Consider the following 27755-nt stretch of genomic DNA (forward strand, 5'->3'; position numbering starts at 1 on the left):
TGATAACTGAGCTGTTAGTATTACTGACTGTTAGATGTTAATACATGATAACTGAGCTGTTAGATGTTAATACATGATAACTGAGCTGTTAGATGTTAATACATGATAACTGAGCTGTTAGATGTTAATACATGATAACTGAGCTGTTAGATGTTAATACATGATAACTGAGCTGTTAGTATTACTGACTGTTAGATGTTAATACATGATAACTGAGCTGTTAGATGTTAATACATGATAACTGGGCTGTTAGTATTACTGACTGTTAGATGTTAATACATGATAACTGAGCTGTTAGATGTTAATACATGATAACTGAGCTGTTAGTATTACTGACTGTTAGATGTTAATACATGATAACTGAGCTGTTAGATGTTAATACATGATAACTGAGCTGTTAGTATTACTGACTGTTAGATGTTAGTATTACTGACTGTTAGATGTTAGTATTACTGACTGTTAGATGTTAGTATTACTGACTGTTAGATGTTAATACATGATAACTGAGCTGTTAGATGTTAATACATGATAACTGAGCTGTTAGTATTACTGACTGTTAGATGTTAATACATGATAACTGAGCTGTTAGTATTACTGACTGTTAGATGTTAATACATGATAACTGAGCTGTTAGTATTACTGACTGTTAGATGTTAATACATGATAACTGAGCTGTTAGATGTTAATACATGATAACTGAGCTGTTAGATGTTAATACATGATAACTGAGCTGTTAGTATTACTGACTGTTAGATGTTAATACATGATAACTGAGCTGTTAGTATTACTGACTGTTAGATGTTAATACATGATAACTGAGCTGTTAGTATTACTGAGCTGTTAGATGTTAATACATGATAACTGAGCTGTTAGATGTTAATACATGATAACTGAGCTGTTAGTATTACTGACTGTTAGATGTTAATACATGATAACTGAGCTGTTAGATGTTAATACATGATAACTGAGCTGTTAGATGTTAATACATGATAACTGACTGTTAGTATTACTGACTGTTAGATGTTAATACATGATAACTGAGCTGTTAGTATTACTGACTGTTAGATGTTAATACATGATAACTGAGCTGTTAGATGTTAATACATGATAACTGAGCTGTTAGTATTACTGACTGTTAGATGTTAATACATGATAACTGAGCTGTTAGTATTACTGACTGTTAGATGTTAATACATGATAACTGAGCTGTTAGTATTACTGACTGGTAGATGTTAATACATGATAACTGAGCTGTTAGTATTACTGAGCTGTTAGATGTTAATACATGATAACTGAGCTGTTAGATGTTAATACATGATAACTGAGCTGTTAGATGTTAATACATGATAACTGAGCTGTTAGTATTACTGACTGTTAGATGTTAATACATGATAACTGAGCTGTTAGTATTACTGAGCTGTTAGATGTTAATACATGATAACTGACTGTTAGTATTACTGAGCTGTTAGATGTTAATACATGATAACTGAGCTGTTAGTATTACTGACTGTTAGATGTTAACACATGATAACTGAGCTGTTAGATGTTAATACATGATAACTGACTGTTAGTATTACTGAGCTGTTAGATGTTAATACATGATAACTGAGCTGTTAGTATTACTGAGCTGTTAGATGTTAATACATGATAACTGACTGTTAGTATTACTGAGCTGTTAGATGTTAATACATGATAACTGAGCTGTTAGTATTACTGACTGTTAGTTGTTAATACATGATAACTGAGCTGTTAGTATTACTGACTGTTAGATGTTAATACATGATAACTGAGCTGTTAGTATTACTGACTGTTAGATGTTAATACATGATAACTGAGCTGTTAGTACTACTGACTGTTAGATGTTAATACATGATAACTGAGCTGTTAGTATTACTGACTGTTAGATATTAATACATGATAACTGAGCTGTTAGTATTACTGACTGTTAGATGTTAATACATGATAACTGAGCTGTTAGTATTACTGACTGTTAGATGTTAATACATGATAACTGAGCTGTTAGATGTTAATACATGATAACTGACTGTTAGTATTACTGACTGTTAGATATTAATACATGATAACTGAGCTGTTAGTATTACTGACTGTTAGATGTTAATACATGATAACTGAGCTGTTAGTATTACTGACTGTTAGATGTTAATACATGATAACTGAGCTGTTAGATGTTAATACATGATAACTGACTGTTAGTATTACTGACTGTTAGATGTTAATACATGATAACTGAGCTGTTAGTATTACTGACTGTTAGATGTTAATACATGATAACTGAGCTGTTAGATGTTAATACATGATAACTGAGCTGTTAGTATTACTGACTGTTAGATGTTAATACATGATAACTGAGCTGTTAGTATTACTGACTGTTAGATGTTAATACATGATAACTGAGCTGTTAGTATTACTGACTGTTAGATGTTAATACATGATAACTGACTGTTAGTATTACTGACTGTTAGATGTTAATACATGATAACTGAGCTGTTAGATGTTAATACATGATAACTGAGCTGTTAGATGTTAATACATGATAACTGAGCTGTTAGATGTTAATACATGATAACTGAGCTGTTAGTTGTTAATACATGATAACTGAGCTGTTAGTATTACTGACTGTTAGATGTTAATACATGATAACTGAGCTGTTAGTATTACTGACTGTTAGATGTTAATACATGATAACTGAGCTGTTAGTATTACTGAGCTGTTAGATGTTAATACATGATAACTGAGCTGTTAGATGTTAATACATGATAACTGAGCTGTTAGTATTACTGACTGTTAGATGTTAATACATGATAACTGAGCTGTTAGATGTTAATACATGATAACTGAGCTGTTAGATGTTAATACATGATAACTGAGCTGTTAGATGTTAATACATGATAACTGAGCTGTTAGATGTTAATACATGATAACTGAGCTGTTAGATGTTAATACATGATAACTGAGCTGTTAGTGTTACTGACTGTTAGATGTTAATACATGATAACTGACTGTTAGATGTTAATACATGATAACTGAGCTGTTAGTACTACTGACTGTTAGATGTTAATACATGATAACTGAGCTGTTAGATGTTAATACATGATAACTGAGCTGTTAGATGTTAATACATGATAACTGGGCTGTTAGTATTACTGATTGTTAGATGTTAATACATGATAACTGGGCTGTTAGTATTACTGAGCTGTTAGATGTTAGTACATGATAACTGAGCTGTTAGTATTACTGACTGTTAGATGTTAATACATGATAACTGAGCTGTTAGATGTTAATACATGATAACTGAGCTGTTAGTATTACTGACTGTTAGATGTTAATACATGATAACTGAGCTGTTAGTATTACTGACTGTTAGATGTTAATACATGATAACTGAGCTGTTAGATGTTAATACATGATAACTGAGCTGTTAGTATTACTGACTGTTAGATGTTAATACATGATAACTGAGCTGTTAGTATTACTGACTGTTAGATGTTAGTATTACTGACTGTTAGATGTTAATACATGATAACTGAGCTGTTAGATGTTAATACATGATAACTGAGCTGTTAGTATTACTGACTGTTAGATGTTAATACATGATAACTGAGCTGTTAGATGTTAATACATGATAACTGAGCTGTTAGATGTTAATACATGATAACTGAGCTGTTAGTATTACTGACTGTTAGATGTTAATACATGATAACTGAGCTGTTAGATGTTAATACATGATAACTGAGCTGTTAGTATTACTGACTGTTAGATGTTAATACATGATAACTGAGCTGTTAGTATTACTGACTGTTAGATGTTAATACATGATAACTGAGCTGTTAGATGTTAATACATGATAACTGAGCTGTTAGTATTACTGACTGTTAGATGTTAATACATGATAACTGAGCTGTTAGTATTACTGAGCTGTTAGATGTTAATACATGATAACTGAGCTGTTAGATGTTAATACATGATTACTGAGCTGTTAGATGTTAATACATGATAACTGAGCTGTTAGATGTTAATACATGATAACTGAGCTGTTAGTATTACTGACTGTTAGATGTTAATACATGATAACTGAGCTGTTAGATGTTAATACATGATAACTGAGCTGTTAGATGTTAATACATGATAACTGAGCTGTTAGTATTACTGAGCTGTTAGTATTACTGACTGTTAGATGTTAATACATGATAACTGAGCTGTTAGTATTACTGACTGTTAGATGTTAATACATGATAACTGAGCTGTTAGTATTACTGACTGTTAGATGTTAATACATGATAACTGAGCTGTTAGTATTACTGACTGTTAGATGTTAATACATGATAACTGAGCTGTTAGATGTTAATACATGATAACTGAGCTGTTAGATGTTAATACATGATAACTGAGCTGTTAGATGTTAATACATGATAACTGAGCTGTTAGTATTACTGACTGTTAGATGTTAGTATTACTGACTGTTAGATGTTAATACATGATAACTGAGCTGTTAGTATTACTGACTGTTAGATGTTAGTATTACTGACTGTTAGATGTTAATACATGATAACTGAGCTGTTAGATGTTAATACATGATAACTGACTGTTAGATGTTAATACATGATAACTGAGCTGTTAGATGTTAATACATGATAACTGAGCTGTTAGATGTTAATACATGATAACTGAGCTGTTAGATGTTAATACATGATAACTGAGCTGTTAGATGTTAATACATGATAACTGAGCTGTTAGTATTACTGACTGTTAGATGTTAATACATGATAACTGAGCTGTTAGTATTACTGACTGTTAGATGTTAATACATGATAACTGAGCTGTTAGATGTTAATACATGATAACTGAGCTGTTAGATGTTAATACATGATAACTGAGCTGTTAGATGTTAATACATGATAACTGAGCTGTTAGATGTTAATACATGATAACTGAGCTGTTAGATGTTAATACATGATAACTGAGCTGTTAGATGTTAATACATGATAACTGAGCTGTTAGTATTACTGACTGTTAGATGTTAATACATGATAACTGAGCTGTTAGTATTACTGACTGTTAGATGTTAATACATGATAACTGAGCTGTTAGATGTTAATACATGATAACTGAGCTGTTAGTATTACTGACTGTTAGATGTTAATACATGATAACTGAGCTGTTAGTATTACTGACTGTTAGATGTTAATACATGATAACTGAGCTGTTAGATGTTAATACATGATAACTGAGCTGTTAGATGTTAATACATGATAACTGAGCTGTTAGTATTACTGACTGTTAGATGTTAATACATGATAACTGAGCTGTTAGTATTACTGACTGTTAGATGTTAATACATGATAACTGAGCTGTTAGATGTTAATACATGATAACTGAGCTGTTAGTATTACTGACTGTTAGATGTTAATACATGATAACTGAGCTGTTAGTACTACTGACTGTTAGATGTTAATACATGATAACTGAGCTGTTAGATGTTAATACATGATAACTGACTGTTAGATGTTAATACATGATAACTGAGCTGTTAGATGTTAATACATGATAACTGAGCTGTTAGATGTTAATACATGATAACTGAGCTGTTAGATGTTAATACATGATAACTGAGCTGTTAGATGTTAATACATGATAACTGAGCTGTTAGTATTACTGACTGTTAGATGTTAATACATGATAACTGAGCTGTTAGTATTACTGACTGTTAGATGTTAATACATGATAACTGAGCTGTTAGATGTTAATACATGATAACTGAGCTGTTAGATGTTAATACATGATAACTGAGCTGTTAGATGTTAATACATGATAACTGAGCTGTTAGATGTTAATACATGATAACTGAGCTGTTAGATGTTAATACATGATAACTGAGCTGTTAGATGTTAATACATGATAACTGAGCTGTTAGTATTACTGACTGTTAGATGTTAATACATGATAACTGAGCTGTTAGTATTACTGACTGTTAGATGTTAATACATGATAACTGACTGTTAGATGTTAATACATGATAACTGAGCTGTTAGTATTACTGACTGTTAGATGTTAATACATGATAACTGAGCTGTTAGTACTACTGAGCTGTTAGATGTTAATACATGATAACTGAGCTGTTAGATGTTAATACATGATAACTGAGCTGTTAGATGTTAATACATGATAACTGAGCTGTTAGTATTACTGACTGTTAGATGTTAATACATGATAACTGAGCTGTTAGTATTACTGACTGTTAGATGTTAATACATGATAACTGAGCTGTTAGATGTTAATACATGATAACTGAGCTGTTAGTATTACTGACTGTTAGATGTTAATACATGATAACTGAGCTGTTAGTATACTGACTGTTAGATGTTAATACATGATAACTGAGCTGTTAGATGTTAATACATGATAACTGAGCTGTTAGTATTACTGACTGTTAGATGTTAATACATGATAACTGAGCTGTTAGATGTTAATACATGATAACTGAGCTGTTAGTATTACTGACTGTTAGATGTTAATACATGATAACTGAGCTGTTAGATGTTAATACATGATAACTGAGCTGTTAGTATTACTGACTGTTAGATGTTAATACATGATAACTGAGCTGTTAGTATTACTGAGCTGTTAGATGTTAATACATGATAACTGAGCTGTTAGTATTACTGACTGTTAGATGTTAATACATGATAACTGAGCTGTTAGATGTTAATACATGATAACTGAGCTGTTAGTATTACTGACTGTTAGATGTTAATACATGATAACTGAGCTGTTAGATGTTAATACATGATAACTGAGCTGTTAGATGTTAATACATGATAACTGAGCTGTTAGTATTACTGACTGTTAGATGTTAATACATGATAACTGAGCTGTTAGATGTTAATACAGAATAACTGAGCTGTTAGTATTACTGACTGTTAGATGTTAATACATGATAACTGAGCTGTTAGTATTACTGACTGTTAGATGTTAATACATGATAACTGAGCTGTTAGTATTACTGAGCTGTTAGATGTTAATACATGATAACTGAGCTGTTAGATGTTAATACATGATAACTGAGCTGTTAGATGTTAATACATGATAACTGAGCTGTTAGATGTTAATACATGATAACTGAGCTGTTAGTATTACTGACTGTTAGATGTTAATACATGATAACTGAGCTGTTAGATGTTAATACATGATAACTGAGCTGTTAGATGTTAATACATGATAACTGAGCTGTTAGTATTACTGAGCTGTTAGTATTACTGACTGTTAGATGTTAATACATGATAACTGAGCTGTTAGTATTACTGACTGTTAGATGTTAATACATGATAACTGAGCTGTTAGTATTACTGAGCTGTTAGATGTTAATACATGATAACTGAGCTGTTAGTATTACTGACTGTTAGATGTTAATACATGATAACTGAGCTGTTAGTATTACTGACTGTTAGATGTTAATACATGATAACTGAGCTGTTAGATGTTAATACATGATAACTGAGCTGTTAGATGTTAATACATGATAACTGAGCTGTTAGATGTTAATACATGATAACTGAGCTGTTAGTATTACTGACTGTTAGATGTTAGTATTACTGACTGTTAGATGTTAGTATTACTGACTGTTAGATGTTAATACATGATAACTGAGCTGTTAGATGTTAATACATGATAACTGACTGTTAGATGTTAATACATGATAACTGAGCTGTTAGATGTTAATACATGATAACTGAGCTGTTAGATGTTAATACATGATAACTGAGCTGTTAGATGTTAATACATGATAACTGAGCTGTTAGATGTTAATACATGATAACTGAGCTGTTAGATGTTAATACATGATAACTGAGCTGTTAGTATTACTGACTGTTAGATGTTAATACATGATAACTGAGCTGTTAGTATTACTGACTGTTAGATGTTAATACATGATAACTGAGCTGTTAGTATTACTGACTGTTAGATGTTAATACATGATAACTGAGCTGTTAGTATTACTGACTGTTAGATGTTAATACATGATAACTGAGCTGTTAGATGTTAATACATGATAACTGAGCTGTTAGATGTTAATACATGATAACTGAGCTGTTAGATGTTAATACATGATAACTGAGCTGTTAGTATTACTGACTGTTAGATGTTAATACATGATAACTGACTGTTAGATGTTAATACATGATAACTGAGCTGTTAGTATTACTGACTGTTAGATGTTAATACATGATAACTGAGCTGTTAGTATTACTGACTGTTAGATGTTAATACATGATAACTGAGCTGTTAGTATTACTGACTGTTAGATGTTAATACATGATAACTGAGCTGTTAGATGTTAATACATGATAACTGAGCTGTTAGTATTACTGACTGTTAGATGTTAATACATGATAACTGAGCTGTTAGTATTACTGACTGTTAGATGTTAATACATGATAACTGAGCTGTTAGATGTTAGTACATGATAACTGAGCTGTTAGTATTACTGACTGTTAGATGTTAATACATGATAACTGAGCTGTTAGATGTTAATACATGATAACTGAGCTGTTAGTATTACTGACTGTTAGATGTTAATACATGATAACTGAGCTGTTAGATGTTAATACATGATAACTGAGCTGTTAGTATTACTGACTGTTAGATGTTAATACATGATAACTGAGCTGTTAGTATTACTGACTGTTAGATGTTAATACATGATAACTGAGCTGTTAGTATTACTGAGCTGTTAGATGTTAATACATGATAACTGAGCTGTTAGATGTTAATACATGATAACTGAGCTGTTAGTATTACTGACTGTTAGATGTTAATACATGATAACTGAGCTGTTAGTATTACTGACTGTTAGATGTTAATACATGATAACTGAGCTGTTAGATGTTAATACATGATAACTGAGCTGTTAGATGTTAATACATGATAACTGAGCTGTTAGTATTACTGACTGTTAGATGTTAATACATGATAACTGAGCTGTTAGTACTACTGACTGTTAGATGTTAATACATGATAACTGAGCTGTTAGATGTTAATACATGATAACTGAGCTGTTAGATGTTAATACATGATAACTGAGCTGTTAGTATTACTGAATGTTAGATGTTAATACATGATAACTGAGCTGTTAGTACTACTGACTGTTAGATGTTAATACATGATAACTGAGCTGTTAGATGTTAATACATGATAACTGAGCTGTTAGATGTTAATACATGATAACTGAGCTGTTAGTATTACTGAATGTTAGATGTTAATACATGATAACTGAGCTGTTAGTATTACTGAATGTTAGATGTTAATACATGATAACTGAGCTGTTAGTTGTTAATACATGATAACTGAGCTGTTAGTATTACTGACTGTTAGATGTTAATACATGATAACTGAGCTGTTAGATGTTAATACATGATAACTGAGCTGTTAGATGTTAATACATGATAACTGAGCTGTTAGTATTACTGACTGTTAGATGTTAATACATGATAACTGACTGTTAGTATTACTGACTGTTAGATGTTAATACATGATAACTGAGCTGTTAGTATTACTGACTGTTAGATGTTAATACATGATAACTGAGCTGTTAGTATTACTGACTGTTAGATGTTAATACATGATAACTGAGCTGTTAGTATTACTGACTGTTAGATGTTAATACATGATAACTGACTGTTAGATGTTAATACATGATAACTGAGCTGTTAGATGTTAATACATGATAACTGAGCTGTTAGATGTTAATACATGATAACTGAGCTGTTAGTACTACTGAGCTGTTAGATGTTAATACATGATAACTGAGCTGTTAGTATTACTGACTGTTAGATGTTAATACATGATAACTGAGCTGTTAGATGTTAATACATGATAACTGAGCTGTTAGTATTACTGACTGTTAGATGTTAATACATGATAACTGAGCTGTTAGATGTTAATACATGATAACTGACTGTTAGTATTACTGACTGTTAGATGTTAATACATGATAACTGAGCTGTTAGTATTACTGAGCTGTTAGATGTTAATACATGATAACTGAGCTGTTAGATGTTAATACATGATAACTGAGCTGTTAGTATTACTGACTGTTAGATGTTAATACATGATAACTGAGCTGTTAGATGTTAATACATGATAACTGAGCTGTTAGTATTACTGACTGTTAGATGTTAATACATGATAACTGAGCTGTTAGATGTTAATACATGATAACTGAGCTGTTAGTATTACTGACTGTTAGATGTTAATACATGATAACTGAGCTGTTAGTATTACTGAGCTGTTAGATGTTAATACATGATAACTGAGCTGTTAGTATTACTGACTGTTAGTTGTTAATACATGATAACTGAGCTGTTAGATGTTAATACATGATAACTGAGCTGTTAGTATTACTGACTGTTAGATGTTAATACATGATAACTGAGCTGTTAGATGTTAATACATGATAACTGAGCTGTTAGTATTACTGACTGTTAGATGTTAATACATGATAACTGAGCTGTTTGTACTACTGAGCTGTTAGATGTTAATACATGATAACTGAGCTGTTAGTATTACTGACTGTTAGATGTTAATACATGATAACTGAGCTGTTAGATGTTAATACATGATAACTGACTGTTAGTATTACTGACTGTTAGATGTTAATACATGATAACTGAGCTGTTAGTATTACTGACTGTTAGATGTTAATACATGATAACTGAGCTGTTAGATGTTAATACATGATAACTGAGCTGTTAGTATTACTGACTGGTAGATGTTAATACATGATAACTGAGCTGTTAGTATTACTGACTGTTAGATGTTAATACATGATAACTGAGCTGTTAGATGTTAATACATGATAACTGAGCTGTTAGATGTTAATACATGATAACTGAGCTGTTAGTATTACTGACTGTTAGATGTTAATACATGATAACTGAGCTGTTAGTATTACTGAGCTGTTAGATGTTAATACATGATAACTGAGCTGTTAGATGTTAATACATGATAACTGAGCTGTTAGTATTACTGACTGTTAGATGTTAATACATGATAACTGAGCTGTTAGTATTACTGACTGTTAGATGTTAATACATGATAACTGACTGTTAGATGTTAATACATGATAACTGAGCTGTTAGTATTACTGACTGTTAGATGTTAATACATGATAACTGAGCTGTTAGATGTTAATACATGATAACTGAGCTGTTAGATGTTAATACATGATAACTGAGCTGTTAGTATTACTGACTGTTAGATGTTAATACATGATAACTGAGCTGTTAGTATTACTGACTGTTAGATGTTAATACATGATAACTGAGCTGTTAGATGTTAATACATGATAACTGAGCTGTTAGTATTACTGACTGTTAGATGTTAATACATGATAACTGAGCTGTTAGATGTTAATACATGATAACTGAGCTGTTAGATGTTAATACATGATAACTGAGCTGTTAGTATTACTGACTGTTAGATGTTAATACATGATAACTGAGCTGTTAGTATTACTGACTGTTAGATGTTAATACATGATAACTGACTGTTAGATGTTAATACATGATAACTGAGCTGTTAGTATTACTGACTGTTAGATGTTAATACATGATAACTGAGCTGTTAGTATTACTGACTGTTAGATGTTAATACATGATAACTGAGCTGTTAGTATTACTGACTGTTAGATGTTAATACATGATAACTGAGCTGTTAGATGTTAATACATGATAACTGAGCTGTTAGATGTTAATACATGATAACTGAGCTGTTAGTATTACTGATTGTTAGATGTTAATACATGATAACTGACTGTTAGATGTTAATACATGATAACTGAGCTGTTAGATGTTAATACATGATAACTGACTGTTAGATGTTAATACATGATAACTGAGCTGTTAGATGTTAATACATGATAACTGAGCTGTTAGTATTACTGACTGTTAGATGTTAATACATGATAACTGAGCTGTTAGTATTACTGACTGTTAGTTGTTAATACATGATAACTGAGCTGTTAGTATTACTGACTGTTAGATGTTAATACATGATAACTGAGCTGTTAGTATTACTGACTGTTAGATGTTAATACATGATAACTGACTGTTAGATGTTAATACATGATAACTGAGCTGTTAGATGTTAATACATGATAACTGAGCTGTTAGATGTTAATACATGATAACTGAGCTGTTAGTACTACTGAGCTGTTAGATGTTAATACATGATAACTGAGCTGTTAGTATTACTGACTGTTAGATGTTAATACATGATAACTGAGCTGTTAGATGTTAATACATGATAACTGAGCTGTTAGTATTACTGACTGTTAGATGTTAATACATGATAACTGAGCTGTTAGTATTACTGAGCTGTTAGATGTTAATACATGATAACTGAGCTGTTAGATGTTAATACATGATAACTGAGCTGTTAGTATTACTGACTGTTAGATGTTAATACATGATAACTGAGCTGTTAGATGTTAATACATGATAACTGAGCTGTTAGATGTTAATACATGATAACTGAGCTGTTAGATGTTAATACATGATAACTGAGCTGTTAGTATTACTGACTGTTAGATGTTAATACATGATAACTGAGCTGTTAGTATTACTGACTGTTAGATGTTAATACATGATAACTGAGCTGTTAGATGTTAATACATGATAACTGAGCTGTTAGTATTACTGACTGTTAGATGTTAATACATGATAACTGAGCTGTTAGTATTACTGACTGTTAGATGTTAATACATGATAACTGAGCTGTTAGTATTACTGACTGTTAGATGTTAATACATGATAACTGAGCTGTTAGTATTACTGACTGTTAGATGTTAATACATGATAACTGAGCTGTTAGTATTACTGACTGTTAGATGTTAATACATGATAACTGAGCTGTTAGTATTACTGACTGTTAGATGTTAATACATGATAACTGAGCTGTTAGTATTACTGACTGTTAGATGTTAATACATGATAACTGAGCTGTTAGTATTACTGACTGTTAGATGTTAATACATGATAACTGACTGTTAGTATTACTGACTGTTAGATGTTAATACATGATAACTGAGCTGTTAGTATTACTGACTGTTAGATGTTAATACATGATAACTGAGCTGTTAGTACTACTGACTGTTAGATGTTAATACATGATAACTGAGCTGTTAGATGTTAATACATGATAACTGAGCTGTTAGTATTACTGACTGTTAGATGTTAATACATGATAACTGAGCTGTTAGTATTACTGAGCTGTTAGATGTTAATACATGATAACTGAGCTGTTAGTATTACTGACTGTTAGATGTTAATACATGATAACTGAGCTGTTAGATGTTAATACATGATAACTGAGCTGTTAGTATTACTGACTGTTAGATGTTAATACATGATAACTGACTGTTAGATGTTAATACATGATAACTGAGCTGTTAGATGTTAATACATGATAACTGACTGTTAGTATTACTGACTGTTAGATGTTAATACATGATAACTGAGCTGTTAGTATTACTGACTGTTAGATGTTAATACATGATAACTGAGCTGTTAGTATTACTGACTGTTAGATGTTAATACATGATAACTGAGCTGTTAGATGTTAATACATGATAACTGACTGTTAGATGTTAATACATGATAACTGACTGTTAGATGTTAATACATGATAACTGACTGTTAGATGTTAATACATGATAACTGACTGTTAGATGTTAATACATGATAACTGAGCTGTTAGTATTACTGACTGTTAGATGTTAATACATGATAACTGACTGTTAGATGTTAATACATGATAACTGAGCTGTTAGTATTACTGACTGTTAGATGTTAATACATGATAACTGACTGTTAGATGTTAATACATGATAACTGAGCTGTTAGTATTACTGACTGTTAGATGTTAATACATGATAACTGAGCTGTTAGATGTTAATACATGATAACTGAGCTGTTAGTATTACTGACTGTTAGATGTTAATACATGATAACTGAGCTGTTAGTATTACTGACTGTTAGTTGTTAATACATGATAACTGAGCTGTTAGTATTACTGACTGTTAGATGTTAATACATGATAACTGAGCTGTTAGATGTTAATACATGATAACTGAGCTGTTAGATGTTAATACATGATAACTGAGCTGTTAGTATTACTGATTGTTAGATGTTAATACATGATAACTGACTGTTAATACATGATAACTGAGCTGTTAGATGTTAATACATGATAACTGAGCTGTTAGATGTTAATACATGATAACTGAGCTGTTAGATGTTAATACATGATAACTGAGCTGTTAGTATTACTGACTGTTAGATGTTAATACATGATAACTGAGCTGTTAGTATTACTGACTGTTAGATGTTAATACATGATAACTGAGCTGTTAGATGTTAATACATGATAACTGAGCTGTTAGATGTTAATACATGATAACTGAGCTGTTAGTATTACTGACTGTTAGATGTTAATACATGATAACTGAGCTGTTAGATGTTAATACATGATAACTGAGCTGTTAGTATTACTGACTGTTAGATGTTAATACATGATAACTGAGCTGTTAGATGTTAATACATGATAACTGACTGTTAGATGTTAATACATGATAACTGAGCTGTTAGTATTACTGACTGTTAGATGTTAATACATGATAACTGAGCTGTTAGTATTACTGACTGTTAGATGTTAATACATGATAACTGAGCTGTTAGTATTACTGACTGTTAGATGTTAATACATGATAACTGACTGTTAGATGTTAATACATGATAACTGAGCTGTTAGTATTACTGACTGTTAGATGTTAATACATGATAACTGAGCTGTTAGATGTTAATACATGATAACTGAGCTGTTAGTATTACTGACTGTTAGATGTTAATACATGATAACTGAGCTGTTAGTATTACTGACTGTTAGATGTTAATACATGATAACTGAGCTGTTAGTATTACTGACTGTTAGATGTTAATACATGATAACTGAGCTGTTAGTATTACTGAGCTGTTAGTATTACTGACTGTTAGATGTTAATACATGATAACTGAGCTGTTAGTATTACTGACTGTTAGATGTTAATACATGATAACTGAGCTGTTAGATGTTAATACATGATAACTGAGCTGTTAGTATTACTGACTGTTAGATGTTAATACATGATAACTGAGCTGTTAGATGTTAATACATGATAACTGAGCTGTTAGATGTTAATACATGATAACTGAGCTGTTAGTATTACTGATTGTTAGATGTTAATACATGATAACTGACTGTTAGATGTTAATACATGATAACTGAGCTGTTAGATGTTAATACATGATAACTGAGCTGTTAGTATTACTGATTGTTAGATGTTAATACATGATAACTGACTGTTAGATGTTAATACATGATAACTGAGCTGTTAGATGTTAATACATGATAACTGAGCTGTTAGATGTTAATACATGATAACTGACTGTTAGATGTTAATACATGATAACTGAGCTGTTAGTATTACTGATTGTTAGATGTTAATACATGATAACTGACTGTTAGATGTTAATACATGATAACTGAGCTGTTAGTATTACTGACTGTTAGATGTTAACACATGATAACTGAATGTTAGATGTTAATACATGATAACTGAGCTGTTAGTATTACTGAATGTTAGATGTTAATACATGATAACTGAGCTGTTAGATGTTAATACATGATAACTGAGCTGTTAGTATTACTGAATGTTAGATGTTAATACATGATAACTGAGCTGTTAGTACTACTGACTGCTGAATGTCAATACATGTTATGTAAATTACACAGGAATTACACACATCTTAACTTGTCCAGTAAAACTGACTGCTATCAACTATGCCTAAATGTTACATGTTAACTTAGTGATGCTAAATGTTACATGTTAAATTGAAGACACACAGACGTACAGTTGAAGTCGGAAGTTTACATACACCTTAGCCAAATACATTTAAACTCAGTTTTTCACAATTCCTGACATTTAATCCTAGTACAAATTCCCTGTCTTAGGTCAGTTAGGATCACCGCTTTTTTTTAAGGATGTGAAATGTCAGAATAATAGTAGAGAGAATGATTTATTTCAGCTTTTATTTCTTTCATCACATTCCCAGTGGGTCAGAAGTTTGGAAGTATGCTTGGGGTCATTGTCCATTTGGAAGACCCATTTTGCGACCAAGATTTAACTTCCTGACTGATGTCTTGAGATGTTGCTTCAATATATCCACATAATTTTCCATCCTCATGATGCCATATATTGTGTGAAGTGCACCAGTCCCTCCTGCAGCAAAGCACCCCCACAACATGATGCTGCCACCCCCGTGCTTCACGGTTGGGATGGTGTTCTTCGGCTTGCAAGCCTCCCCCTTTTTCCTCCAAACATAACGATGGTTGTAATGGCCAAACAGTTCTATTTTTGTTTCATCAGACCAGAGGACATTTCTCCAAAAAGTATGATCTTTGTCCCTATATGCAGTTGCAAACCGTAGTCTGGCTTTTTTATAGTGGTTTTGGAGCAGTGGCTTCTTCCTTGCTGAGTGGCCTTTCAGGTCATGTCGATATAGGACTCGTTTTACCGTGGACATCGATACATTTGTACCTGTTTCCACCAGCATCTTCACAAGGTCCTCTGCTGTTGTTCTCGGATTTATTTACACTTTTTGCACCAAAGTACGTTCATCTCTAGGAGACAGAACGCGTCTCCTTCCTGAGCGGTATGACGGCTGCGTGGTCCCATGGTGTATATACTTGCGTACTATTGTTTGTACAGATGAACGTGGTACCTTCAGGCGTTTGGAAATTGCTCCTAAGGATGAACCAGACTTGTGGAGGTCCACAATTTTTTTTCAGAGGTCTTGGCTGATTTCTTTTGATTTCCCCATGATGTCTAGCAAAGAGGCACTGAGTTTGAAGGTAGGCCTTGAAATACATCCACAGGTACACCTCCAATTGACTCAAATTATGTCAATTAGCTTATCAGAAGCTTCTTAAGCCATGACATCATTTTCTTGAATTTTCCACGCTGTTTAAAGGCACAGTCAACTTAGTGTATGTAAACTTCTAACCCACTGGAATTGTGATACAGTGAAATAATCTGTCTGTAAACAATTGTTGAAAAAATAACTTGTGTCATGCACAAAGTAGATGTCCAAACCGACTTGACAATACTATCGTTTGTTAACAAGTGGTTGAAAAACGAGTTTTAATGACTCCAACCTAAGTGTATGTAAACTTTCGACTTCAACCGTACTTTTTTCCCCAGACATTACACATGTTAATTTAGTGATACTAAATGTTAACTAGGCCTACATGTTTACATTGAAGAAACATAGACAGATCTTTCTAATTCTCTGTAATGTGTTTGGTCCATAGTTGTCCGGGGACGGTGGTATGTTTCACATAGGCAGACTGAGCACGGTGGATCTGGAGGAGGATATGACGTCAGACGAGGTAACGTTCAGCTTTCTATCAATGTGACATCTCATCCGTCCGCAGCAGTCTAACACGCTGACCAAACTGGCTGCTGCAGTCTAACACGCTGACCAAACTGGCTGCTGCAGCAGTCTAACACGCTGACCAAACTGGCTGCTGCAGTCTAACACGCTGACCAAACTGGCTGCAGCAGTCTAACACGCTGACCAAACTGGCTGCTGCAGCAGTCTAACACGCTGACCAAACTGGCTGTAGCAGCAGTCTAACACGCTGACCAAACTGGCTGCAGCAGTCTAACACGCTGACCAAACTGGCTGCTGCAGTCTAACACGCTGACCAAACTGGCTGCTGCAGTCTAACACGCTGACCAAACTGGCTGCAGCAGTCTAACACGCTGACCAAACTGGCTGCTGCTGCAGTCTAACACGCTGACCAAACTGGCTGCTGCTGCAGTCTAACACGCTGACCAAACTGGCTGCAGCAGCAGCCTAACACGCTGACCAAACTGGCTGCTGCAGTCTAACACGCTGACCAGACTGGCTGCAGCAGTCTAACACGCTGACCAAACTGGCTGCTGCAGTCTAACACGCTGACCAAACTGGCTGCAGCAGCAGTCTAACACGCTGACCAAACTGGCTGCAGCAGCAGTCTAACACGCTGACCAAACTGGCTGCTGCAGCAGTCTAACACGCTGACCAAACTGGCTGCTGCAGTCTAACACGCTGACCAAACTGGCTGCTGCAGCAGTCTAACACGCTGACCAAACTGGCTGTAGCAGCAGTCTAACACGCTGACCAAACTGGCTGTAGCAGCAGTCTAACACGCTGACCAAACTGGCTGCTGCAGTCTAACACGCTGACCAAACTGGCTGCAGCAGTCTAACACGCTGACCAAACTGGCTGCTGCAGTCTAACACGCTGACCAAACTGGCTGCTGCAGTCTAACACGCTGACCAAACTGGCTGCTGCAGTCTAACACGCTGACCAAACTGGCTGCAGCAGTCTAACACGCTGACCAAACTGGCTGCTGCAGTCTAACACGCTGACCAAACTGGCTGCTGCTGCAGTCTAACACGCTGACCAAACTGGCTGCTGCAGCAGTCTAACACGCTGACCAAACTGGCTGTAGCAGCAGTCTAACACGCTGACCAAACTGGCTGCAGCAGTCTAACACGCTGACCAAACTGGCTGCTGCAGTCTAACACGCTGACCAAACTGGCTGCAGCAGTCTAACACGCTGACCAAACTGGCTGCTGCAGTCTAACACGCTGACCAAACTGGCTGCTGCAGTCTAACACGCTGACCAAACTGGCTGCTGCAGTCTAACACGCTGACCAAACTGGCTGCTGCTGCAGCCTAACACGCTGACCAAACTGGCTGCTGCTGCAGTCTAACACGCTGACCAAACTGGCTGCAGCAGCAGTCTAACATGCTGACCAAACTGGCTGCTGCAGCCTAACATGCTGACCAAACTGGCTGCTGCAGCCTAACACGCTGACCAAACTGGCTGCTGCAGTCTAACACGCTGACCAAACTGGCTGCTGCAGCCTAACACGCTGACCAAACTGGCTGCTGCAGCCTAACATGCTGACCAAACTGGCTGCAGCAGCAGTCTAACACGCTGACCAAACTGGCTGCAGCAGCAGCCTAACATGCTGACCAAACTGGCTGCAGCAGCAGTCTAACACGCTGACCAAACTGGCTGCTGCTGCAGTCTAACACGCTGACCAAACTGGCTGCAGCAGTCTAACACGCTGACCAAACTGGCTGCAGCAGCAGTCTAACACGCTGACCAAACTGGCTGCAGCAGCAGTCTAACACGCTGACCAAACTGGCTGCTGCAGCAGTCTAACACGCTGACCAAACTGGCTGCTGCAGCAGTCTAACACGCTGACCAAACTGGCTGCTGCAGCAGTCTAACACGCTGACCAAACTGGCTGCTGCTGCAGTCTAACACGCTGACCAAACTGGCTGCTGCAGTCTAACACGCTGACCAAACTGGCTGCTGCAGTCTAACACGCTGACCAAACTGGCTGCTGCAGTCTAACATGCTGACCAAACTGGCTGCAGCAGCAGTCTAACATGCTGACCAAACTGGCTGCTGCAGTCTAACATGCTGACCAAACTGGCTGCAGTAGCAGCCTAACACGCTGACCAGACCGGACACGTCGCGTGCGCGAGCGTCGCAAAATAAATGTAGAAATCCATGTTATTCAGTTATTGCGCCACACTGCTTGCGTGCCAACGAGCGTCTGCGTTGCCAAGGGCTAAAATATAACTCCTTTCTATTTGTGACGCAGATTGCACTGAAATTCCTGCCTTTCCCATCGCCTCATTGGTTTATAGACGCAGGTACCCATGTGCCATCTCCTCATTGGTTATACCCACGTGGGGGATTGAAAGACGAACTGTTTTGCCGATCGTCGTGGTAATACTATGAAAGTTTAGATGCCGATCACCATATAAGTTCAAATATGAAAGTGCTTGGAAGGAGGAGAGATGACTAGAAACGATTCGGTTTGCCGTTTTATGTGTGGATTAATTGTCGGAGTAGAGGCCCTTGTGCATTTCAGGTAAAATAGCAACTCAATGTTCATATCCCAGGACAAATTATCTAGCAACGGCAAGCTAGCTAAATAGGACAAATTAGCTAGCAAGTGCAAGCTAACTAGCTAAATTGCCATACATGTTTAATGCTTTTCGACCTGTCCCCAAATTAATGTCATTGGTTCAGAGTTTGTTTTGATATTTTAACCTGCGTGTCGTGATCGCGTTTGGTGTGGGGGGACAAAATACATTTATGCACGATAGCGCACGATGGCGCACGCGCGCAGTCGGTTTGGGTTCCGTGTTACACGCTGACCAAACTGGCTGCGTTGTGAGTATTTCTAAATAAAGGTACACATACAGTGCCTTCAGGAAGTATTCATACCCCTTGACATTTTGTTGTGTTTACAGCCTGAAGTCAACATGTTTTAGATTGCACACAGTACCCTGTAATGACAGTGAAAACATGTTTTTAGACTTTATTGAAAATGAAATACAGAAATATCTAATTTACTTAACTATTCACACCCCTGAGTCAGTACTTGTTAGAATCACCTTTGGCAACAATTACAGCTGTGAGTGTTTCTGGGTAAGTCTCTAAGAGCTTTCCACACCTGGATTGTACAATATTTGCCCATTTATTATTTTCAAAATTCTTCAAGCTCTGTCATTGTCTAGCAATGATCAACAATCATTTTCAAGTCTTGCTGTAGATTTTAAAGCAGATTTAAGTCAAAACTCTAACTCGGCCACTCAGGAACATTCACTGTCTTCTTGGTAAGCAACTCCAGTGTAGATTTATCCTTGTGTTTTAGGTTATTATCCTGCTGAATGGTGAATTATTCTCCCACTGTCTGGTGGAAAGCACTGAACCAGGACTTCCTCTAGGACTTAGCTCCATTCCGTTTCTTTTTATCCTGAAAAACTTCCCAGTCCTTAATGATTACAAGCATACCCATAACATGATTCAGCCACCACTATGCTTAAAAATATGAGAGTGGTACTCAGTAATGTGTTGTATTGGATTTGCCCCAAACATAACACTTTCTGTTCAAGACCAGGCCAGTGACTGTCAACCGAACACAGGTTTAGCCGTTACGAACCCGGGTCCCGTGACTGTGAACCCAACACAGGCTTAGCCATTACGAACCCGGGTCCCGTGACTGTGACCCCAACACAGGATTAGCCGTTACGAACCCGGGTCCCGTGACTGTGAACCCAACACAGGCTTAGCCGTTACGAACCCGGGTCCCGTGACTGTGACCCCAACACAGGCTTAGCCGTTAAGAACACGGGTCCCGTGACTGTGACCCCAACACAGGCGAAATGAAAACACGAAGCAGACCGAACTCGTTGGTCTTTTTTCAAAACCTGCTGTATATATAATATTGTGTGGCATTTCTTGGAAAATACATGACTCTGGATGACAACATAATGATGGTCGTTTCCAACATCAGGGCTGTTTTCCTAAAGAAGTTTATATATAATCTGCAGAAGATCAACTGAGTGTGACAGTCTAATTCCAGTACAGTGTTTCAGGCCTACTAAAACCTGGGGAACAAGTTGTGGATCTAGCTAGTCTATTAATAAACACGGCCTCTAAATAGAACAATTGTGTGGTCTTAATACTTCCTACAAGCCTGACTGTAATCCACTGCAGCAGGCCTACAAGCCAGACTGTAATCCACTGCAGCAGGCCTACAAACCTGACTGTAATCCACTGCAGCAGGCCTACAAACCTGACTGTAATCCACTGCAGCAGGCCTAGAAGCCTGACTGTAATCCTCTGCAACAGGCCTGCAAGCCTGACTGTAATCCACTGCAGCAGGCCTACAAGCCAGACTGTAATCATCTGCAGCAGGCCTTTAAGCCTGACTGTAATTCACTGCAGCAGGCCTACAAGCCTGACTGTAATCCACTGCAGCAGGCCTACAAGCCTGACTGTAATCCACTGCAGCAGGCCTACAAGCCAGACTGTAATCCACTGCAGCAGGCCTACAAGCCAGACTGTAATCCACTGCAGCAGGCCTACAAGCCTGACTGTAATCCACTGCAGCAGGCCTACAAGCCTGACTGTAATCCACTGCAGCAGGTCTACAAGCCAGACTGTAACCCACTGCAGCAGGCCTACAAGCCTGACTGTAATCCACTGCAGCAGGCCTACAAGCCTGACTGTAATCCACTGCAGCAGGCCTACAAGCCTGACTGTAATCCACTGCAGCAGGCCTACAAGCCTGACTGTAATCCACTGCAGCAGGCCTACAAGCCTGACTGTAATCCACTGCAGCAGGCCTACACGCCTGACTTTAATCCACTGTAGATGGTCTACAAGCCTGACTGTAATCCACTGTAGCAGGTCTACAAACCTGACTGTAATCCACGCAGCAGGCCTAGAAGCCTGACTGTAATCCACTGCAGCAGGCCTACAAGCCTGGCTGTAATCCACTGCAGCAGGCCTACAAGCCTGACTGTAATCCACTGCAGCAGGTCTACACGCCTGACTGTAATCCACTGCAGCAGGTCTACACGCCTGACTGTAATCCACTGCAGCAGGCCTAGAAGCCTGACTGTAATCCACTGCAGCAGGCCTAGAAGCCTGACTGTAATCCTCTGCAGCAGGCCTACAAGCCTGACTGTAATCCTCTGCAGCAGGCCTACAAGCCTGACTGTAATCCACTGCAGCAGGCCTAGAAGCCTGACTGTAATCCTCTGCAACAGGCCTGCAAGCCTGACTAATCCACTGCAGCAGGCCTACAAGCCTGACTGTAATCCACTGCAGCAGGCCTACAAGCCTGACTGTAATCCACTGCAGCAGGCCTACAAGCCTGACTGTAATCCACTGCAGCAGGCCTACAAGCCTGACTGTAATCCACTGCAGCAGGCCTACAAGCCTGACTGTAATCCACTGCAGCAGGCCTAGAAGCCTGACTGTAATCCTCTGCAGCAGGCCTACAAGCCAGACTGTAATCCACTGCAGCAGGCCTACAAGCCTGACTGTAATCCACTGCAGCAGGCCTACAAGCCTGACTGTAATCCACTGCAGCAGGCCTACAAGCCTGACTGTAATCCACTGCAGCAGGCCTACAAGCCTGACTGTAATCCACTGCAGCAGGCCTACAAGCCTGACTGTAATCATCTGCAGCAGGTCTAGAAGCCTGATTTAGCAGTCTGAACTTGGATTCAACCATTGCAAAATGATCTGACTAAGAACAAGACGACTAACCAACAGCCAGCCAGTCTGAGTCATGGGCTTTGTAAAGCACGAGTGTGGAAAGTCCATGCCCAGTTTTAGTTCCACTTCAAGCTATTCCTGTGTTTGGCAATCCTGTCCTGTTCTGGTAATCTATGGTCATTCTGCCCCCCCCCCCCCCCCCCCCCCCCCACTAGGAGAAGTAAAACTCAGAATGACCATAGATTAGGTCTACAAGAGGGGTTGTTCTAGTGAAGCTTTCTCCCCTGGGTTCTGAAATGTTTTGTCCAAGGAGCTCTATTTTAGTGGACTGGTACGTTCTAATTCATTGATTCCATCTAAAATACACAGCGAAATGATTGGATACTTTATCGTGTGTACCTCCCAGATTGATTTGAGTTTTTTTGTGATATTGTGTAGAGACGCAATTTTACAATTTTAAATGACTGAAAACGTGTGAATTCTAGTGATGGGGGAGGGGATGGATTTGATGGGATATTACTTTTGACAATATCACAATATTATTTTTGCGCTAGTCGGCTGTACCAGCAGCAAAACCCCAGTATTTTTTTTTCTTCATAGCTCGTACTCCATTTCTTAAAAAAAAATAGGAAGCACTTTTATTTCCATGATTTGATCAAAACTTGCTTTTCCATTGGCTCTCTCTTGTCTGTCTGCAGCTGACATCGCTTGAGCAAATAGTTTGGAACATCGAATCGCAAATAAAATCACAGTATCGAATCGCAATACATATAGAATCGTGAGAATGGAATACATATGGCATCGACACCCAGAGTATCTTGGTAGTATCCTTGTGAGGTGAATGAATTCAGTGTGTTGTTAGTTGTTTAGGATAGTTGTTTAGGTCTGTAGGATCAGGTCTATAGTTGTTTAGGTCTGTAGGATCAGGACTATAGTTGTTTTGGATAGTGTTTAGGTCTGTAGGATCAGGTCTATAGTTGTTTAGGATAGTGTTTCGGTCTGTAGGATCAGGTCTATAGTTGTTTTGGATAGTGTTTAGGTCTGTAGGATCAGGTCTATAGTTGTTTTGGATAGTGTCTAGGTCTGTATGATCAGGTCTATAGTTGTTTAGGTCTGTAGGATCAGGTCTATAGTTGTTTAGGTCTGTAGGATCAGGTCTATAGTTGTTTAGGTCTGTAGGATCAGGTCTATAGTTGTTTAGGTCTGTAGGATCAGGTCTATAGTTGTTTTGGATAGTGTTTAGGTCTGTAGGATCAGGTCTATAGTTGTTTTGGATAGTGTTTAGGTCTGTATGACCATGTCTATAGTTGTTTTGGATAGTGTTTAGGTCTGTAGGATCAGGTCTATAGTTGTTTTGGATAGTGTTTAGGTCTGTAGGATCAGGTCTATAGTTGTTTAGGATAGTGTCTAGGTCTGTATGATCAGGACTATTTTCAAAGGAAGAGAACGGCTGTGTGGTCCCATGGCAAGCTCTGACATGGTAGGAAAGCGTTTTGTTCTTTCCCATTCTGTTTTGACTGATGAGCTAAGAGTCACTCTCTTTAGTGTCACTGTCTGGAAAACTCTGACATGGTAGTAACGCTCTGACATGGTAGGAGAGCTCTGACATGGTAGGAAAGCTCTGACATGGTAGGAGAGCTCTGACATGGTAGGAGAGCTCTGACATGGTAGGAGAGCTCTGACATGGTAGGAGAGCTCTGACATGGTAGGAGAGCTCTGACATGGTAGGAGAGCTCTGACATGGTAGGAGAGCTCTGACATGGTAGGAGAGCTCTGACATGGTAGGAGAGCTCTGACATGGTAGGAAAGCTCTGACATGGTAGAAGAGCTCTGGCATGGTAGGAAAGCTCTGACATGGTAGGAGAGCTCTGACATGGTAGGAGAGCTCTGACATGGTAGGAAAGCTCTGACATGGTAAAAGAGCTCTGACATGGTAGAAGAGCTCTGACATGGTAGGAGAGCTCTGACATGGTAGGAGAGCTCTGACATGGTAGGAGAGCTCTGACATGGTAGGAGAGCTCTGACATGGTTGGAGAGCTCTGACATGGTTGGAGAGCTCTGACATGGTAGGAGAGCTCTGACATGGTAGGAAAGGAAACCTGGTAAATCCTTTGGTTTATTTGTCCCAATGCGGTACCATGGACATATATCCATCCACCTTGTATGATTTATGAATGGCAAAGGTGTGTAGGAGATCGACTTTATTCAGTGAGTTCAAAACCTTTCATTAACTAGTCAACACTTGCTGTTCAGTTGTCGATCAAAGCATAGTAAATAGCCTACAACTATGCATGTCTGGTTATGTGAAACACACAAAAGGAAATACATGAATGTGCCAGAAAACAATAATTAAGGCTAAGTGGAGGATTTAGACTCATCGTTAACACATTACATGGGACGTGCAAATTCACCAGCAACATGCTCTCTCCCTTTAGTGTAAAGACATTTGACTGCAACCAACCACAGCTCACACAAATTATACCCGGAAGGTGGGACAGACCGCAGACTGCGTTTCCCTGTCATCGCTGGCTTTGTGACTGACAGGCGCCTATCCTATCAATAGATCTCTAGGAGATGCATATCATTCATTCTAACGGGAGAGGGCTCGAAGGATGAGCGGATTGACCGGTTTAAAGAGATACTTCGGGAAGCCCTTTATCTACTTCACCAGAGTCCGTGAACTCATCGATACCATTTGTATGTCTCTGTGTCCAGTTTGAAGGAAGTTGCTAACTAGCATTAGCACAATGACTGGAAATCTATGGTAATTGCTAGCATGCTAGTAGGTACCATAGACTTCCAGTCATTGTGCTAATGCTAGTTAGCAACTTCCTTCAAACTGGACACCGAGACATAAAAATGGTATCCACGAGTTTATCTGACTCTTGGGGAAGTGGAGCCAAAATCCCGACGAGTCCTTTTTAAATGAAAAGTAGCCTAGTTTTTAATTAGGAAGTGGAAAAAGTAACCGTCCGATTTATACAATGGCCGACGCTAATGGAAAACACTGCAAATGACACCATGTTATCTCCTATATATAGGCCACTGCTTTTGGTCACTGCACTATGGACACGGGTCTACAGTAGTGCACTATACAGGGAATCGATTTTCCTGTTAGGATGTTTTGGATTTGCGTTGTGAGCCTGAGGGTCAGAAAGAATCTGATGATTATGGTGTTATTCTGTAATGATCCTTAATGGTGGTGTTCTGTAATGATCCATAATGGTGTTATTCTGTAATGATCCATAATGGTGTTATTCTGCAATGATCCATAATGGTGTTATTCTGCAATGATCCATAATGGTGTTATTCTGTAATGATCCATAATGGTGGTGTTCTGTAATGATCCATAATGGTGGTGTTTTATGATCCATTATGGTAGTGTTCTGTAATGATCCTTACTGGTGTTATTCTGTAATGATCCTTAATGGTGGTATTCTGTAATGATCCATTATGGTGGTGTTCTGTAATGATCCATTATGGTGGTGTTCTTCTGTAATGATCCTTAATGGTGGTGTTCTGTAATGATCCTTAATGGTGGTGTTCTGTAATGATCCTTAATGGTGGTGTTCTGTAATGATCCATTATGGTGGTGTTCTGTAATGATCCATTATGGTGGTGTTCTGTAATGATCCATTATGGTGGTGTTCTGTAATGATCCATTATGGTAGTGTTCTGTAATGATCCTTACTGGTGTTATTCTGTAATGATCCATAATGGTGGTGTTCTGTAATGATCCATTATGGTGGTGTTCTGTAATGACCCATAATGGTGGTGTTCTGTAATGATCCTTAATGGTGGTGTTCTGTAACGATCCATAATGGTGTTGTTCTGTAACGATCCATAATGGTGTTGTTCTGTAATGATCCATAATGGTGGCGTTCTGTAATGATCCATAATGGTGGCGTTCTGTAATGATCCATAATGGTGGTGTTCTGTAATGATCCATAATGGTGTTATTCTGCAATGATCCATAATGGTGGTGTTCTGTAATGATCCATAATGGTGTTGTTCTGTAATGATCCATAATGGTGGCGTTCTGTAATGATCCATAATGGTGTTATTCTGTAATGATTCATAATGGTGGTGTTCTGTAATGATTCATAATGGTGGTGTTCTGTAATGATCCATAATGGTGGTGTTCTGTAATGATCCATAATGGTGGTGTTCTGTAATGATCCATAATGGTGGTGTTCTGTAATGATCCATTATGGTGGTGTTCTGTAATGATCCATTATGGTGGTGTTCTGTAATGATCCATTATGGTAGTGTTCTGTAATGATCCTTAATGGTGTTATTCTGTAATGATCCATAATGGTGGTGTTCTGTAATGATCCATTATGGTGGTGTTCTGTAATGACCCATAATGGTGGTGTTCTGTAATGATCCTTAATGGTGGTGTTCTGTAACGATCCATAATGGTGTTGTTCTGTAATGATCCATAATGGTGGCGTTCTGTAATGATCCATAATGGTGGCGTTCTGTAATGATCCATAATGGTGGCGTTCTGTAATGATCCATAATGGTGGCGTTCTGTAATGATCCATAATGGT

General features: G+C 37.2%; 1 protein-coding gene across 1 annotated transcript in view; it reads left to right on the forward strand.

Moving 5' to 3' along the window:
• clcn7 (chloride channel 7) overlaps window positions 1-27755 on the forward strand; it is a 108821-nt gene that overhangs the window by 13947 nt on the left and 67119 nt on the right. The window contains exon 2 of the mRNA XM_055897631.1: window positions 17425-17502. Coding sequence (XP_055753606.1) covers window positions 17425-17502 — 78 coding nt within the window. The remainder of the gene's footprint in view (window positions 1-17424; window positions 17503-27755) is intronic.

Source organism: Salvelinus fontinalis, chromosome 2 (genome assembly GCF_029448725.1).
Source record: "Salvelinus fontinalis isolate EN_2023a chromosome 2, ASM2944872v1, whole genome shotgun sequence".
In the NCBI taxonomy this organism is placed as follows: domain Eukaryota; kingdom Metazoa; phylum Chordata; class Actinopteri; order Salmoniformes; family Salmonidae; genus Salvelinus; species Salvelinus fontinalis.